The 18,878-nt window shown below is 38.4% G+C and overlaps 2 protein-coding genes across 4 annotated transcripts in view; one reads left to right on the top strand and one right to left on the bottom strand.

Annotated features, from left to right (window-relative positions):
* Positions 1-5: 5 nt before the first annotated feature.
* RPS6 (ribosomal protein S6) lies at positions 6-4,525 on the top strand. The gene is made up of 6 exons (XM_021535458.3): positions 6-103; positions 808-939; positions 1,804-2,014; positions 2,390-2,536; positions 3,448-3,605; positions 4,364-4,525. The coding sequence occupies exons 1-6, from the start codon at positions 98-100 to the stop codon at positions 4,457-4,459; spliced, it is 750 nt and encodes a 249-aa protein (XP_021391133.1). The 5' UTR covers positions 6-97; the 3' UTR covers positions 4,460-4,525.
* A 4,188-nt stretch (positions 4,526-8,713) lies between these two features.
* DENND4C (DENN domain containing 4C) overlaps positions 8,714-18,878 on the bottom strand; it is a 71,208-nt gene continuing 61,043 nt past the window's right edge. For all 3 annotated transcript variants that reach the window (XM_021535452.2, XM_021535457.2, XM_021535454.3), the window contains exons 29-33: positions 18,540-18,785; positions 17,059-17,176; positions 15,252-15,399; positions 14,175-14,239; positions 8,714-13,513 (exon numbers count right to left, since the gene is read on the bottom strand). In XM_021535452.2, the coding sequence (XP_021391127.2) occupies positions 13,377-13,513; positions 14,175-14,239; positions 15,252-15,399; positions 17,059-17,176; positions 18,540-18,785 (714 nt within the window). In that variant the 3' untranslated portion in view covers positions 8,714-13,376. The remainder of the gene's footprint in view (positions 13,514-14,174; positions 14,240-15,251; positions 15,400-17,058; positions 17,177-18,539; positions 18,786-18,878) is intronic.

The following is an 18,878-nucleotide window of genomic DNA, read 5'->3' as shown; positions in this document are numbered from 1 at the left end:
GGGCGCGCGTGGCACTGCTCTCGCGAGAGTTGCTGGGTGTATGTAAGAAGTGCGGGCGGAAGCGCGGCCTTTTCCCGCGGCGCCGAGGCAGGGCAGGATGAAGGTGAGGCCGCGCGGCCGGGCCGCGCTCGGGGCGGGGGGCTCGGGCTGCTCCGCCGTCAATGGTGGCGGCGCTGCCCGCAGAGCCGTCCTTGCTGGCCGATGGTGCCCGGCGGCGGGGCTGGAGCGCAGCCGCGGGCCGGATGGGAGCGGATTGCTTGCGGGCCCCATCTCCTCGGTCGGGCTCTGCTGCCGCGGGGTTGCGGAGCACCGGGCTGGCGGAGCGGGCGCTTGGCTCGGAGGGGCGTTCGGCCGCCTGTAGGGCCCGGTGGGGATGTCCCGTGTGCGCAGTGCCCGAGGCAGTGGGGCAGGCTTTGCAGCGGGCCCAGGAAGTGCGAGTGATGTCCCACAGCAGGTGTTGGTCCCTTGCAGTGACTTGTGCGGCGTGCGCTGTGAGGGATTTGTAGGAAGAGGAGAGCACAGGCTTCTGCTTCTCGCATTCGGTGATTGATTTCTGACTGCAATAAAATCAGTTTTCTTTGCGACTGAAGGAGTTGTACAGCCCAGTGCAGCCAAACATAGCTCTCCCTGACTTGGCTCTACCAAGTGTAGTGGTGACAGCTTTTCCTGATGGGCATTTGTGTAAGCACCTGGGGAATTCCAGCTTTGAAGTGCCAAGCTCAAACCATCGTGTAAATTCTAATTTTTCGTTAAAATCCTTCATCAGAAGTTTCAACCGGAATTTTTTTGTTTTTGTTTCTTTGTTAGCTCAACATCTCTTTTCCGGCTACTGGCTGCCAGAAGCTCATTGAAGTAGACGATGAGCGTAAGCTCAGGACATTTTATGAAAAACGAATGGCCACGGAGGTGCTGGCTGATTCCCTTGGTGAGGAGTGGAAGGTAAGCAGTGCAGAAGAATGTGTAAGAGTTGTATTTTAGGAGGATAAAATACAAAATTTCTCCAGTGTGCACTTGTCATGCTCTAGTGCTTGTATGGTGTGTGTTTAAGTGGTCAGGGTGGAAGGTTCTCTTGCAGTGTAAGTACTGAAATTACTGGTTAGGCTAGCTTCTTTGGGTGCTTTTTCTGAGTGGGGGGGTTTGTTTTTAAAGCCTTGTGTGTAGAGTTTCTTGCTCCCCTTCACAGTAGCTTCTTGCTCTTCATTTGAATGCTGTCTCTTGGTATGCAGAACAAGTTAAATCTGCAATATAAAACTGCTGGTTTAAAATTGACTTTGTTTAAACTGCTGCTGATGTATGAAAAAAACATGTTTGGCTTGGTGGATGGGCTTGGAGTAGTGTTAATATGGACAGTGCAGCTGAATTTGAGGAATGTGATCTTTTCTGCTGCCATCCTCAGAAGTGATCAAACCTTTTTTTCCTGTGTGTCACTACTCTAAACACTCCTGTGTTCTGTGCAGATTCCCAGTTTGTCAAGATAACTGGCTTTAATTAAGCTTAAAATTGCAGAAAAGGTAGACAATAATGGTAAAAGATTTTGCACTATTACTATTACTTTCCAACAAAACTTGAAATGGATGTGAATCATACTAAATGTAAATTCTGGTATACAGAGGTAATTTGTACACATCTTGAGTAAAATTGCAGAACTGTTCCAAAGGTGTTGGTTAAAGTTGTTTGCACTAGCAGTCACAGTGACTTAAGCTAAATCGTGGACATGCTGCTCCCTTGTTCTGTCAATCTCTTGTGGTATCTGCTTCGTGAGGAAATAAAGAATGGGTAACTCGAAGTGTTTCTGTTTTGTAGGGATATGTTGTGCGGATAAGCGGTGGCAATGACAAGCAAGGCTTCCCCATGAAGCAGGGTGTCCTGACTCACGGACGTGTCCGCCTTCTGCTCAGCAAGGGCCATTCCTGCTATCGCCCCAGGAGAACTGGAGAGAGAAAGCGCAAGTCTGTCCGTGGCTGCATTGTTGATGCAAACTTGAGTGTCCTGAACTTGGTCATAGTGAAAAAGGGTAAGAGTCTGAATGAAACAGCTAATAAATAGATAGATGTAGGTACCTGAAAGGAGCCTGCTTGACTGTGGTTGGTAAGTTGTGTAGAATGGAAATGGCAGTCCCAGTTTCAGAGTGTGAATGCATCTTAGCAGTCCTCTGAGCATTGCATTCTTGTAATGCTAAAACAGGTCACTAGAACACTTACTGTTGCTGCCAGCAATCTGAGCATGTCAAAGCAGCCAAGGGTGGCTAGGGTAGTGCTATTGACAGGTGAACCCCAAAGATGACCTAGCATCACCTTGCATTCTTATGTATTTTAAACTTACTGTTTTGCTGCTGAACCTGGTGCTCGATAGTGCAGTAATTGATGTGTTTAAACTTAAATTCCCAAAGGTGAGAAAGACATTCCTGGGCTGACTGACACAACTGTGCCCCGTCGTCTTGGTCCCAAGAGGGCCAGCAGGATCCGCAAGCTCTTCAACCTGTCCAAGGAAGACGATGTTCGCCAGTATGTTGTGAGGAAGCCTCTGAACAAGGAGGGTAAGAGCTCCCAATGGTACAGCTCTGCGGGTTTCTTGTAAGCCTGCTGCACAGTGTACAGTGCATCTGGGAAGTTGACACTCACTGTGTTTAAGCTTTGTCAGTCATAATTTGTGGAAAAAAGTAGAGTTTCTTGGTTCCCTCATTTCCTTCACCTCTCTGCCATGTTTTGTTACCGTTTGTTCTTAGATGTTTGATAGAATCTGGAGTAATTTTTACTAGTGTTTCTAAGAATAACTCAGAAGTAGTTGCGGATGAAAGAAAATTAAATACAAGGTGGAATGTTGTTAAAATTTACATGGTGTGGGGGGGAAAGGCAGTATAGAGAGAAAACGCTAAGATTTTTTTTCCCTCCTTGTTTATAGCAGGCAGTCTGAATAGAGGTCTTAGTGGCAGGACACTGCTTTCCTTACTACCTCTCTATTGCAGTGTTAAGATTTTAATTTTGGGGTTTTTTGCTTTATTTTACAGATGTGTGTGGTAGTGTGTTTTGCTTGCCCATTGTGGACAGTCAACCTTGTGTTTTGGGATAAGCAGTGTCAAACCTAGAAGTCTTTTTAATGCTGAAACAATGGCTTGTTCTGGAAGCTATATAGTGGATTCCTTTATTACTAAAAAATATAGGTCTAGAGAGGAGTTAAAAGAGAGGCCTGCTGAGAAGCTAGAATTCACACTATATTTCTAATAACAAATCACAAGCATTAAGATAGTATATTGTTAATGCTGCATCTGGTGATCATTGATAATTGTTCCTGTAAAATCTGTGAAGGTATTGAACTCTGTAGTTTGTAATATGAAGTATTCTAAATAATGTAATGGTAAATCAAACTTACTGTAAAGTTGGCTGGATGAGGCCTGCGGCCTCTCATGCAGGTACTCTGCCACTTCCACTGATGTGTAATGATTTTTAGGCAAGAAGCCCAGAACGAAAGCTCCCAAGATCCAACGACTGGTGACTCCTAGAGTGCTGCAGCATAAGCGCAGGCGTATCGCCCTGAAGAAGCAGCGCACTCAGAAGAACAAGGAGGAAGCTGCAGAGTATGCAAAGCTGTTGGCCAAGAGAATGAAGGTACGTTTGCCATTTTAACTCAGCTGTATGGAAGATAGCTCCAGAATGAAGGGATTTGGTAAACTGGACTGTATTCCTACTGCTGCTCTGTACCTGCTCATTTTGAATATAAGTGCCCAAATATGAGTATAAAGATAGCTGATCAGTTGGGGTTTTTGGATATTTATTCTGTTACTGTCACAGAGAACAGAAATTAAGGCCACTCATTTGAAAGCCTTTTTTTTTGAAGGAAATAACCATTATGGACTCCAAGGATATTTTTTCCATAGCTATTTTAGTTCAAATGAATTTTGGTTTAACTTCAAGATGCTGAAGCATTTGAGTAATTGTGTGGAGAAATGAGATTGAGCATTTGATCTTGATGGAGGTTAGGTTGGCAAGAAGGTATTTGTTAGCATGTGTTTGCCTGTGCTCCTAAAACTGCACTGACTGTTGAAGCAGTACTGAAAGCAGTACAGTTGCAATATTTAGCACAGTGCATCCTGAATTCCAATACTTCAGATAGAAACAGAGCTTCACCTTAGGTGTGTTGAAAACTCTACATGAGTTCCGTAACTAAAGTTTTGGATGCATACTGTGCAAGGACACAGGTCTGTGCTGGTTTGGATACTTGCAGTATTGTTCTGAGCTGTAGAAGGGAAATTCTGCGCTATTGACTTACAGAATTCATTCAAGTTGCATTTAGCCTAGTTTGTTTCTTGGTAGATGTTTCAAAGTGCTCAGCGATATGTAACATCTCTATACTTCTTGACTTTCAGGAAGCCAAGGAGAAACGCCAGGAGCAGATTGCCAAGAGGCGCCGGCTTTCTTCTTTGAGAGCTTCTACATCCAAGTCTGAATCAAGTCAGAAGTAAAGATGTTGTGCACAATACTTAAAAGATATTGTACATTGATTACCAATAAACTCCTTTGGTGGCTAATTTCAGTATGAGACTTTGTAATGCATGTTGTTACTGGCAAATTTTTAAACGGGAGTTCAGAGTACTGCATCATGTACACCAGAGTAGAACCACAAACCCTACTCTCGATGCAGTTCTCTTATGAAAATACTGTGTCACTCTCTTTGATACTTAGTATAACCTTCAACTGATTCTTGGCAGAATTAAGTGCAGTTCAGATGCTCACTGGAGCTGGTTCCCCAGGAAAGTGGCCACAAACCTGCCAGAGTTCTGGGAATGTCCGGGTCATACTCTTTATTCCAAAGCTTTAGTGGTGGTAGTGTCTCAAGCCCTGGTGTTCCTCTTGATGATCCTCTTGGGTTACTGCAAACGTGAGTCTGTAGGTATTGCAGCATTCTGCTCTTGAAATTGGTACTGAGATGAGAAGGCACCTTTTAAAGGTTTGACTTGAAAATTTGACTTGGCAATTAGAAACTTCAGTGGCCTTAATGGATTCAGTATATACTGGATGAGGGTAATGGGAATTGGACTCAAAAACACATGTGTTGGACATTAACATGGTCTGCAGCTAAATAAGTTGTCTTAGTTCTTAAATAGCAATTTGGATCCATTTCTATTTTTGTTGAGACAGAAGCTTCATTACAACGTAAGTTGAGAAGGTTTTAATTCCTGTGTGTGTGGCAAGGCTCTTCTAAGTTAGGGTCTCACCTGGCTAGAAGCAGATACTGTATGTGTTGAAGAAGACAAGGTCTGCTGCCTGTACGTGAGGAACGTGGAAGGATCAAACCTGCAGTCCTTGAACGTAGGTTTGTATTAGGATAGTGGGTTACCAACTCTGACAAGGACAGAATTTGCCAAGAAGCACTTAGGTGCAGTGGAACTTTGGGTCAAGAGACTTGGCTATAGCAGTTACCAAGCTTTAAGCCGTTTTTCACAGCTTAACAGACTTTTTGAAGGACAACTAATCAGAAAAGTTTAAGAGTGCTGATAATTGTGGTACCATTTTACAATGTATTTTTTTATGGAGAACATGTTCATTGCATACAGTTTTAACAGTGAAGATCCATAGGCCCTGTTAAACCTGAGCTTCGCTAAATAAAAAGGTCCCTTTTTACTCCACACTAGTCTCTCAGCAGCAAAAATTAATACGGAGAAAATGTAGATAAGAGAGTAACACTCAATTCACAATTCAGAATTTTGTAATATGCAGAAGGGAAATAACACTGTCTAGCTTTTTAATCCTAGTAAGCTGTACTTGCAGATGGTTAAGAGGTACTTTGGGAACTGAGGTGTGTCCTGGACAGGAACAGGAATGTTCTGAACAAGAGTGATACAGGCTATTCTGTAGGACCTGTTCTGCTGTACAGGCTGATTGTGACTTTCTCTGAAGCAGTGCAGCTAATACCCAGTTGTATGATTGTGTGAGTCCTGGAGTGGAGTCCCGGTTATTTTTATCAAGTTTTGAGGATGTGTGGCCTTGTCAGAGCCAGGAAATACATGGCCTTATTACCAGCAGCAAAAAAATCCTTTCTGCACTGTTCTCCCTCACTTGTTTCCTGGAGCTGCCTTAGTAGATCATCTCCTGCTTCCTTCTGCAGTCCTAGGCTTTCCAAGTGCAAATTAGACATATCATGACTTGTAGACTCAAAGAACAGTCCTGACTTGAGGGGACCATGAAAGATCTAGTCTGGCCTGTTCAGGTCTGTGAAAGGTGGTTCTTCTTGCCCCAGTGTTTCCCTCAACTGACATCAGTTTAGTGCCACAGCAAATGTGGTGAGGGTGCTTTTGGTTTCATAGTCCAGATCACTCATGGAGATGTTACAATGTGGAGCCCAGTACTGATCCCTGGGGGACCCACCTGGGACAGGTTCAGTAAAACATGTTGATCACCTGTGGGATGACTGTGCCCAACTGTGAGTGCCCATCTCACAGATCACTCCCATCCAGTCTATATTTGATATTTTTCTAGGAGGAGGCTATGCGAAACCACATCAAATGCTTTGCCAGGGTCCGGCTAAACAATACTCCTCTCTCTTGATGTGCTATTTTTCTGTAGCATTAACCAATTTACCTCAGCATGATTTTCCTTTGATAAACTCACACTGAATTTTCCCATTCACCTACTTTCACCATGGCTTTAGGACATGGATAACTCAAATCCCCAACCTGAAAGAGGCTAGTGAAGAAAGACCATGTTTTCTCTACCCCTGTGCAGTAGAAACTGCAATAAAACCACAAGGCCAGTAGGTGCTGAAGTCCCTAAGCAGCTTAATGGCAGTTCAAAACCTGTGATACTAAACACAATCCTATCTGCCAACAGCAGCTTTTCCTTGCATGTCTCAGCAGTTTTGACAGGTTTGACTTTAGCAGAAAGTCTGCAGCTTGACTGCAAACTCAGAGGCACCTTAAGCTTTACGGCAAGTAATGGGCCCTGGTCAGAACCTGAGAGATTGCCATTTCTTCTCTTTGAAACCAAAGTTAACAGAATACACATAACATTGACATACATAATCACTTTTAACCAGCAAGGTCTGAATTTAGACAGAAAACAAACAGGAAGCAGAAAATAAATGAGGAAAGAATGCCAAAGGAATGCATCTTGAAGAAACCTAAACAAAAATGTTGGAACATCCCTCTGAACTACCCTCATAACTAGGTGAAGTGAGCCCCCATTCTTCCCGGCAATTTCTGTCTGCCACCCAACTCCATGGAGCCACTGAGACTCCTCCAGGAAGAGCAGTAATGTGCAAACACCTGCTGAAGCAGGGCAGTGGCTGGACAAGTCTGAGCGTTTTTTATGGGCTGTCTCAGGGTCAGGTTGGTGCCCACCAGTAGCACAAGGCCTTTCCTGCTCAGCTGCTCTGGCACATGCTATTATTCCTACGGAGAGGCAAAGCCTTTCAGGTTACTTGTGGACCCCATCAGTTCTCCAGCCTGGCAAACTGGCTCTTCCTTTTCTTTGTAGACAGTAGAAGTTTGTCTTTACAGAGATAGGAGTAACTATCACTATTATTAGGGAACTACCACTCAAGGTGGTTCTGAACACGTGAAGAATCAGAGCTTCCTTAAGCAATTACCTTTGACTATTTTATCACCACATTCCTTCAAATTTCCTACCAGATTCTGGCACAGGAAGTAGCAGTTCCCTCATCTCTATAGCTACAAACTCAAAGCCTGTGTTCATACTTTTTTGGGGATTCCTCAATGGAAGCATGTTTCTGCACAGCATTCTCTCTCTTCTCTGTCTCCTCCCTCAATAGGCCACATGAAAGGCAGGAAGTGCAAAGACAGAGTAACATTCTTAGCAAGAAAGATTACTGAAAAGACAGCAGTGACAAAAGCAGTCAAAGGAAAATAAGGAAAGTCAGTGTGATTCCTCAAAGGTACACAAGTCCAAAAGACTAACTGTTCCTCAGCTCTCTAATAATAAGTCTGGAAATACAGGTTTATTAATTATTATTTATTTATGAATCTTCTCCACAAGATATCAATCTGTGCTATGCACATCAGTCTCATCAGCCAAGAAAGGTCTTTAGGGTCTCATATTGTTATTCTTACTGTCGGAGTCATGAACTGACTACTGTACATGAGGGGGTTTGAAAGATACGCAGTTGTGAAGTAAAAAAACCCTGGAAACTGCAACCCCTCAAAAATACCCCTGAAAACTGCAATTATGTAACCTGCAACTACCTTATGAGTCAAGAGGTCCACCAAGGTTGTGACGAGCTGGGATGCATCAGGTGAAAGCACCACTCCGTGGTCGCATTACGAAGCCACGGAAAAACCACAACTCCTGGGAATTGTTCTCCCAAGTAAAGTCACAAATACACTGCAGAGAGCACCAGCTATCCTCAGGAAGCCAGGAGCCATGCTTTTCTTATAAACAAGAGCTTTACAGATTCTGTCACACTGAGCCTGTTTTTCACCTGTTCTTTCTTACCTCTACTGATGCCCAGTGCTTGCCGAGGGTGCCACAGAGCCATCCACACTCTCTAGAAGCCACATCTCCACAAGTGACTCCCATTTTTTATTTCCATCTCCCCCTGCCTCTGCTCTTTCCCATCATTCAGAAGCCACTGAGGTACTGTGAAATAATTATGCAAAATGACAATCAAAAGTCTTTTACCTAACTATAGGCTGAATTTGCACTTAAAATTAAATTCTGTCAGTCATTTAAATTCCAGTGGTGAAAAAAGCTGAACAATGGCACATTTTTACCCAGGATGCATATATATTTTATTTTGGGAGCAACATTAAAAATTGTTTCTTAGTCTAGAATATCTATACAGAATTCAGGATATAGAGTGCCCTTTTAAACTCAAATTTCTTTGTCAAATGTACAAAAAATATTACAGAGAAACAATTGTTAATCAAAGCACAGTAAATGGATGCCATTTTTCAACAGTTCAAAACAGTCTCTAAACCAGTGCAAATTTTATTGCATTAAGCTTCCCAGCTCACTTAATAGAGTCATAATTTATTCACACTACATAATTTCATCCTTGTTACAATATAGATTATTTTAAGCTCCTAACAGGAGTTTAATGTGCTTCTAAACAACAGCAAACAATCCCTTATATTTGCAGCATTGGTTGATGCAGACTGAAAGAACAAATAAAAACGCCATCCAATCCTCTCATGTATGCATCACAATATACAGCACATGAGACTACAGAACTAGAATCCAATTCGATCATTCAGTTTCAACACTTACAAGTTAAAAGGGTATTTGTTTTTAAAAAGATACACAGTGAAAAGTGGATATACAGAATGCATTTTAAGATTTTTATTAGTTGAAAGAAAAAAAGAACCCATTTGTTGAAAATATACAGTTATGTGAATAAGATTACCTGCTTACTGTCAATAAAATAGGAGTTATCTGCATTGAAATAATTGTTGAATTAAGTTTTAAAAAGAGAAAACTACTGAGTGGATTCTTCAGTTCCTTACATTATAACAATTTGTTTTAAAAAATATAATTTCTATTATCTAATTTAATATACATTTTTAAAATATCCCCTATGTTGCAGTTATTCAAGGAAAGCAGTAAACTCAATTAAAGGTATATTCTTTTAGCTGCAGCAATACAAAAAGCCATTAATTCACAGTTAAAATAGAATATTACTCATTCACAAGTGCAATGTAGCTTGAGCTTAACCAATGTGAAATTCCACCAGGAACAAGACAAAGTTACTTGCAAAATTGATTTAGTTTGAAACACATATAGTAAATAAAATATTTTCCATTGCAATTGTATTGTCTAAACCTAAGTTACATAAAATTTGAAGACAGGATATGATTATAAGTAACATACAGATGCTTCTAGTAACATGTAAAAGCTCGTACCAATTACTGCACCAGCACTGCAGCCACATCAGTTTCCTAGGCCTAAAAGGTTTTCAAAGTTATCAGGTATTGGTGATGTGCTGGAATATAATTAATAAAGAGAAGCTTTGTAACTTAACAATCCTGATTTTAAACATTTAAGACCTCATTTGTTGCTTTAATTCCACAAAAATCCCCAGCTCTTCTCATGTGAGCACACAAGCTGTTTATGTAACTGATTTATAGCTGGGTAAAAGGTGCAAGATAGTATCTTAGCACAACTGGCTGAAGTTCCACATCCTTATGGAAACAATTCCAGGAAGCTTCTCTTTGATAATTGTTCTTCCAATACAAACTTTCTAAGTTCTTGGGTGTACCCGAAATTCATTGCTTGTATCCACTTCTGTTATCAGGTTGCTCTATACCCTCATTTTAACTTCAAAACATGTCATGTGTGCATAATGCTGATCTGCAAATGTTTTCCTCAGGTTGTATGTGGGAGTTACAAAATATACACAAAAGAAAAATCTGAACACTGGTTGTTGAGATACTAGAAAGAGTATGTGGAGGCAGGAGTTTTACAAGTGAGCAAAATGCTACTTCTTCTGTTTATATTGACAGAAAAACAGAACCAAAATCTAGCTTATCCTCATACCTCCTTCAGATTTCTTCAGATCAGTAATGTATTATGAATTCAGATAAATTTGGATTCCTAGGAGTTGGTTGTCAAACAAGTTACAAGCATTTGTATGTTACTAAGTCATCCCCATATTCACGCTGTCAACTAAATTGCAGAAGTGTGCCATTAGCGCCTAATTTTCAGAAAAATAAAAGTGTTTGCAATGCGCTCACAAAAAACTCTTCCCTGGTTATTTTTGGCCAGATTTGGTGAAACTCTTGATTTCCCCCTCAAAAAAAAGCATCTGAGATGAAAACAAATTGTTTTCAGAGATCTCCCTTTTCATCTGAGCTATGGATTACATTTTAAAATCAATTTATTAGTTAGCTATTCTAAAACCTAAGCATTAAAAACTCCCAATAAAAAGGATAAGGTCTTCCTTTTTTATTGTGTATTAAAGAATCAATTCCAATATGCAGATTCAAGACTTCAAGTAGCTACATGCAGGACTTCTACCACTCCAAAATCCAGGTGCATACACCAGGAATAGCATTTGTAGTGTACAAAAATGCCAATATGCAAAAGCAAATCAAAGCAAGTCCAATACTGCAGCTGTCCTTTTCTCCTCTGACTTTACTTTTGCTGGTTTTTTTTTGTTGTTGTTGTTTGTTTGTTTGTTTAGTGTATATAGCTGGGAAAGGTTTAACAATTAACACTAGCTGTTGTGATACAATCTGTTTTGCTGTCTTTACAACACTGCTCCCTTAATAATCTATATTTTCAGCAACAGATGAGAAAGTGGTTTGGAAATTAAGATGATGTGTTCACATCAACTAGTTCATAATAATATTATTTACTATGTTTTAAAACTGCTTGGATGTCATGTATCTAAAACACCACTCACTAGACAGATTTTCCTTGCCATTTAATGAGCTGAGAGAATTTAAGGGTAACTAAAAGTTGATTCCTTGCAAGTTGCATCACATAATCACATGGTTTATCCATTTAATACTCAAAAATAATGGTCTTTGTGTAGCTGTCTGTTGAAAAATAATGTCTAGAGTTACATAGAAAAATTTGCTGGCTTTGATTTGTAGAAATACTAAGTTGTTTGGACCAATGCTTTTGATAGACTTCAATTTGAGAAGGATGAAATCATGTCAGTTATGTAACTGGAGAAGAGAGGAAAAGATGAAGAATCAAGGACTGTTCTTTAATTGTGATGTAGGTCAGATATCAGCAAGCAACTATGCATAAACCCAAAGAATAAAGAATAATAATAATAATAATAATAAAAAAGATGGTGTGCTTTCTTGCTTTTAGTTGTTGAGAAAGCACACCAGTTCTATCAGGAGAGAATCTGTCCAGGTAATATCCCCATATTAACTTAGGATCAGCACTTTTAGACAAAATACAAGGCATCAGTCTATGATGTAAATATATTTTGTCATATATAGTGCAACTCCCTTGTTTTCACCTCATAAAAAAAAAAAAAATTGGTTTTATTGTTTCATGTAAAAAATTGTTCCAGACAGATCTTCATCCCTCACCATTTTGAAGAATGAAATGTTTTAAAAATAGTATCAAGTAAATACATTCATACCCAGATGTAATTAATATTTTAAGCTATGTGCCTTCTACACGCTACAAATATCTTTTTTTCTCTATTAATTATTCCATTGTCATACCATACCGTAAAAGCCATACCACTAACTTTCAGCAAAAACCTGGAATAAATCTTATCATATTCTTCAAGTAACAGAAACACTTAAACTGATGACCAGTATCCAGGCTCTCCCTGCCAAGACTGTAACTACTGTAGTCAATTTAATACATGAGGTGAGGAAGTGTTTTATCTATTAGAAGCAATACAAAAGATGGATACATCTTTGCAGATCATACACATAAGCACTTCATTTCTGCTAATATACACCTTGAATACCACATTTATAAATACATCTTAATTGAAATATTGAATCTGGACTATCAGTGCAAAATAATTAACCCACAGGCTAGTATAAAACCAAGGGAGAGGGTGATAAAAGAATTTGAGGAGGATACCTCTTAAACACACATGCAAATAGTATAAAGCATAATTTTTTTTTCAGGCAGTTTAGGTTGAAATTCTAATACCATTTGAGTTTCCTACATAATTTTTAGAAAGCCATCCATTTCCGAGCTGCTTTGTGTAGAACCTTATCCTTCTTTGGAGAAAGCAGCCAGTATGTTTACATAACCTTATAGTTAACAGATAGAGAATACAGGAAAGTTCAGTATAAGTCTCTGTTTTCTCACAGCTGTAGATACACATTTTGAAAAGGTCAGCAAAGGTAATTCAGAATACTGATTGGGGTCAAGAGTCAGGAGAAGGGTAGCAATTTAATGTACTATTTGAAAAAAATTAATGTACTATCTGATAAAAGCAACTGCATTGCAGCTTCCAATCCAAGGTTTCAAACATTTACATTCATACAGCCATACCACAAACTAATAAAAGGACCCCTCTCTAGGTAAAGGTCATTTTAAAGAAGCATTGAAGAATCTGAGCACTAGAAAAGTACTTTATTAAAATACACCAATATTGGTGGCCCTTAAGAAAGTCACCAACTAGTGACTGCTGTTTTGTCATCAGCTTTTTGAACAACTCGATATTGTGAAGGAAAATTTTGAGGAAATTAAAGAATATATATGGGGGAAAAGCAGGTCAACCACTGAAACAAACTCATAGTTTTTAAAACATTTTGACAAACTTTACAATGTGCCTATGAGATGAATGTGAAGCATATATGTTGCAGTTCAACAGAATTGGTTTGACAAATTGCTCAGTTAACACCTTTTGAGACTCAAAAGTGTGTATGCCATCATGCTCTTGGGTTTGTTCAGCTCTGCTTTTGTCTCTGTGAAGTTTGGTGTGTGTCTTCATTGTTTCTATATTAAAGGTGCTCCAAAGCATTTCCTGCAACACTCAACCCTGCTGCTTGGTGGAATGTCTATTTTCTGCATCTTTTCAAGAATTTCTGTTGGTAGTTTTTTAAGTGCAAGTCTGTATTCACTATCAAAGACCTCTGAAATAGAAAAAGCACAGTTGAGGTTATTTAAGAAACACTGTACAATGAACACTACTATACCTACAAAATGCTTTTGGTGATTTTTATATAGTAACAAAATTATCTTCATTAACTACAAGCCGATTTTTCTTTTTCAAAACGAACCTTCTCAGAGGATCTGAAAAGCATCCCCATAAGATGGTGTGGCACCACAACACATGACAGTGGATGCCCATTGATTCTTTCACAGTTCCATTTGCCTGTTCCCAGTGCAGTTCCCCTATCACATTCCATAAGGGAGTCACTTTGATTGCATAGTACCATATAGAAGACAGGATAGAAGAAATCAGTACAGGGTGAGAAATCAGGTGTTTAGATAACATACATCTGATATGTGGGTCAGAGAAAGATGGACAAGACTGGAAACAAGCTTTCAGACATGAATTAAAACTTCAAGCTCTTCAAATATTCTTTGTTTAAAGTAACTCATTACTGGTTTCAAATAAAGTAAAAATTAACAGTCCATCTGAATTATAATTACATAAAAGCAACACCTGAAGACTGACAGTGCAGTAATTTTCACTAAAACACAACTGAAGCTTAGAAACAGATTTTATACACTAGCTTTCATGTAAAATATCCACAGGGACTATGTGTTTCATGGTATTTTTTTACTTACCAATGTCAATGTTTTCTCTCCCAAGAGACACCAGAGACAGGAAAAGAATTTCTCTGTAAAAACTCCTAGGGGAATGTTTTGAAAGGTGAGTTAATGGAAGCATCAACTACCCTGTTTCCAAAGTCAGTATTGAAGACTTCCTTTATGTAGTTTCTACAACTGTTCTGTTAACCTTGCTTGTGAAAAAAATAACCAATCTACATGACTACTAGCTTAAAGTTTTTTAATGCCTGAATACTTTTACTTGATGCAGAAAGCCAGATTATTGCAAAATCCTAATAGTTACATTTTCTATGAAAAATTCCTCTGCCATAGAAATTACTAAAAAACAAGAAATATTAAATTAGCTGCCACTTTTTTTTTTATTTATTATTAATTCATTCCTGCCTGACCATGAAACAATGCATGGGTATGGCTTTCTTTCAAATCACCCATACTTTTGGTTTTTTGTTTCAGAATGTCATGGTCAGTATCAGAAGTAGGTATCATTAAATAATCAGATACTATTTTTTCCCTTGTGGAAGTCATAAAGATACTTCTCTAGGGAGAGCAGTTTCTGTTTCTTTTTAGTAACTACAAAACACAGAAACAAAGATGACTTAGCATGACAAACTTCTAACACATCTTGTATCTGCTGTAATTTACTTCAGAGTCAGTGCTTTTCTACAAAGCTTTCCTGAACTGCAGTGCAGGTTACAAAATACAAGAATTATTTACACATCTAGGGAGAGTATTCCACACACTGTAACAGGACAGTCGTATTTATCAATTTTCTAGATCTGGAGCAACATCAAAATCTGTGTAATTAGTACCTGCATTTTTCTTACTCATTGTAGAATGTCCATTTTTATTAAAGAATCACATTCATCCATTTTATGTGGATGAACTATGCATCTGAACATAGAGTGCATTCCGTTTGTAAACACAGGAGTAAAAAAATTTGCATGGGTTTTGGTGGACACAAATAAAGCTGAATCTTCCCCAGAGGTTTTTATGAAATTATCACTATGAAACATACACAATCTGATCTTATTTAATCTTTAGCGGGAAGAAACCAAGAAGAGATTATGCCTTTACCTCTGTCGTTTCACATCTGGCTTAACTTTCTCTAGGAGAAGGTTGATCGGCTTCATAACATCGTTGTGTTGAATACTTAGTTTGATGTTCTCTAACAAAGTTGCCTGCTGATCTTCTGCCAGTGTGGAGGCTTTCTTTTCAGAAGAACCTGGAAAGTGGCACCGTACAGACTATTAGCAGTGAAGATTTTTTTTTCACTTTATTAAGCAGAAGTATTTAGAACTATTCTAAAAGTGAGATACACATAGAGAACCTCTACTCAAGCTAGAGAAATTTGTTATAATGGAAGGACCTTGTCTGCTTATAGTCTTCACTCAAAAGTAACTATACCCAGAAGTTACAGGATACACCAAGTATCCACGTGCAAGAGGTCCCACATGACAGAGAAATACACGAGACTGAAGAGTACCCAGCATCAGATGTTGCCTGTGATGGTTGGTTAGCTCAGTTTTATTGCTGTACTTAAAAATTAGGTTCACTGCAAGATCATTGTTACACGAAGGAAAAGAAATAAAATGCAAGTGTCACTTTTCTTAGCAAAGTAACTTTTCTTATCAAAGCCCTTCTTAAAAGCCACCTACAATTAATTGATAACTTTGGGATATATATTGAAATAGATAAGGCACAGTTGAATTAAACAGGAAAGAAAATGACCAAGACATTCACCATCCTGATTTGTTACTTAAAATGACATGCTCAGAATAACACTGAACTATTATTTTCTGGAAGACAGTGACTAATGAGGGAATAGTAAATCCATGTACCGGCAAAGAAGTAACTTTACAGATTCGGCAATGAGTACACAGTGTATAAATGAATTGCAGACCAAGCCTAGTAATCTTCACTACATCGACATGATGTTTTCATCAAATTGACATACATGATACTTTACAAATGTAATTTTCAGAATATATGTAGTTTTCAGAATATTTTCTGACACTGCTATATGGCCTATCTATTTTTCTTCCACATCTAAAACGGGCCCTTTGCTCCTTTGTTTACCCAATATATATTTTTATATCTTCATTCATGGCTAGATGATTTGGGGATGCTTTTCATCTAGTGTAGTTACATCAGTATGCTTTGTAGAATCTGAGGGAAATGAAATACGTTTTCTGTGCTCTTGACTGTAAGTTTCTGATCAGCCTTATTATTTTAAGGACATTTTTCAACAAGCGCCTTTTAATTCTTTAGAACTAAAATTAGCATATGGCATAGTTTTTAGCATAGTTTTTAAAAGTTAAAACATGGGCTTAGAAGATTAGGTTAAGAAAATTTTTCTGATGATCAGAAGTAAGGAAATCCTTAAGTTCTTATACTAGACAAGACTTTCTCTGATCTTACTTTTTGACAGTCAAGAGGGGTGCCAAATGTACCTATCAAAGGGACTGGTGATGTTTCATTCATTTACAGAAGTAAAAGATACTTTTTTTTAACACAGCCTTCTTGTACATGCCTGCATAGCTATTACCAGATAATGCAGTGAAACTCAAGTGAAACTTAATGCATTCAAATCAAGTGAGGGTTATTTAGCACCACGTCTAGAGCTGGTCTAATTGCTGGTCTAGAGCAACCAGCAATTCCTCCCATCTTGTAAGTGTATGACATGTGATTAGTAGATCAAACTTATTTTCACAACTAATTTGATGCCCAGACTGCGTTAAGTACCTAAGGGATTGCAGATGCTTCAGATACTAAAACAAGTACTGCAAATTGATGGGCTGTGTACACTTCAGCCACTATAAACCAACGGTTGCTTTCCATAGTCTCTTCTCCCTCTGTTTTCTGTAGCATTTGTTTTACTTACTGAGATTTCTCCAAGACATATATAGGGGCTCCCCTGGCTCTTGGTGAAGGTTGATATTGTCCCATAGAAGATGGATGTATACTAGCTTGCTATCTTGAGCAAGAGATGTCAAAGGAAGCTAAAACACATGAGGAAAGGGAATACATTTTAAAAACACCAGTACAGTGTTACTTTATTTAATACTCCTGCCCTTCTACTATTTTTGCGAACAAAGAAGGTAAACTTTATTTAACTTGAATCTAACAAACAGGAGCAGATGTTATCCTCTAAAGTAAACTGCACACAACCAGAGTAGTCACAAATACTGCAGCATTTAATTGTCTTTTATAGTTTATCCTAACGTATGAAGAGCATTTAGTTTTCTACAGGCATCTGAAGAAAATATTTTTGAGTATGTATCTGGAAATACTTTTTGAACATCAGACACTTGATCTGTACTACTAATCATACCATATTGCAGTATTTTCTGACCCAATGAACATTTTGGTATGCATGCCTATGTATTGGCCTTCCCAAAAAGCAGAAAGAATCTTCATATGTATGCAAATATGAACTATTTATTTTCATTAAAAATATATGGTGATTAAAACAACACTTATGTAATTATTTTATAAAGTATTTTATAAAATTTGTAAAAGTGATGCCTCTGGAATCACTAATACAGTAAGAATCACCAGGCAAGAAAAACCTATCACTTAATTAAATAATAATTACATGATATTATGTCCCATCTTGCTGTTTTCTCTGTTAATGTATTGTGGTTTTCCAAGATGCTTTAGATTTCATTAGCATTATTTTCATTTCTTGGAAAAATAAATTTTTTAACAGTTCTAGGTGGGTGGTTTTTTTTAAATTGACGGAAAGAATTTAAAGTTGACGTGTGTACAAATTTATAGGAAAATACTAAATTTTTGGCAAGCATCAGGTACAAATACATATTTTATTTCAATTTGTACCTACACATAAAAATGATATAGGTTTCAATATACTCCTTTAAATTAGAAAGGCAAAATACTCAAAAGATAGATCTGTTCTAGATTCTTTGGTTCTAGTCATGTAGTAACAAAACTTGGTGGAATTTGAACAGCAAAACCTATTATTGATAGAGAACAAGAAGTACTGTCCAGTAACTTTAAAGATTATAAACTCAAGTGTATAACTCACTCTGTGTATTGCAATATATTAGAGTTTTTGAGTTCTTTGCAGACATATCTTGTTTCCTATTCTTCAATGAATCTTACTCTCTGGCTTTTCAGTACAGACCACCTTGACTAGAATTTGAAGACTGTTTGACTGTTTTCACACATCTCCCCTCAAGAATCCTTGTGGGAAACAAACCTATCTGCTTGTATGATAAAAGCCCAAGAACTTATATTCAGCTGTTCAGGAATTATTTACCCAGTTGTTTTGAACCAAGCCCTCCAGCTTTACTCAGTAAGCCTGAGTAATACCTGCTGACGTAACGTGAGGATGCCATTTACCTGCACTCCCTCATTGCAGTGCTCAGATGTCAGAATGAGTCCAGGTAAATTGCTGGGCAGATCCAACCGCTGGAAATACCAGACTAGGTTCCAGAAGATTATGGGGTGTTGATTGATGAATTTGGATGTATGAATTACTTGCTCTCCCTCATTTTCCAAGAGTGATTCAAGTTCCTTATGCAGTACCAAAGGGCTCAGGTAGGGTACAGATACAGGGGCAGGGTTCCGTTGTTTTATTAAAGGATCCTAAACACAGAATATGCACCAAAAAAAAAATTGTTTTGGTTTTCTGGTTTCATTTGTTTTGGGGTGATATTTTTGTTTGTTTGTTTGTTTGTT

This window comes from Lonchura striata, chromosome Z (genome assembly GCF_046129695.1).
Source record: "Lonchura striata isolate bLonStr1 chromosome Z, bLonStr1.mat, whole genome shotgun sequence".
NCBI lineage: Eukaryota > Metazoa > Chordata > Aves > Passeriformes > Estrildidae > Lonchura > Lonchura striata.
The sequence above is the reverse complement of the archived record's forward strand: the minus strand, read 5'-3'. Positions and strand labels throughout refer to the sequence as shown.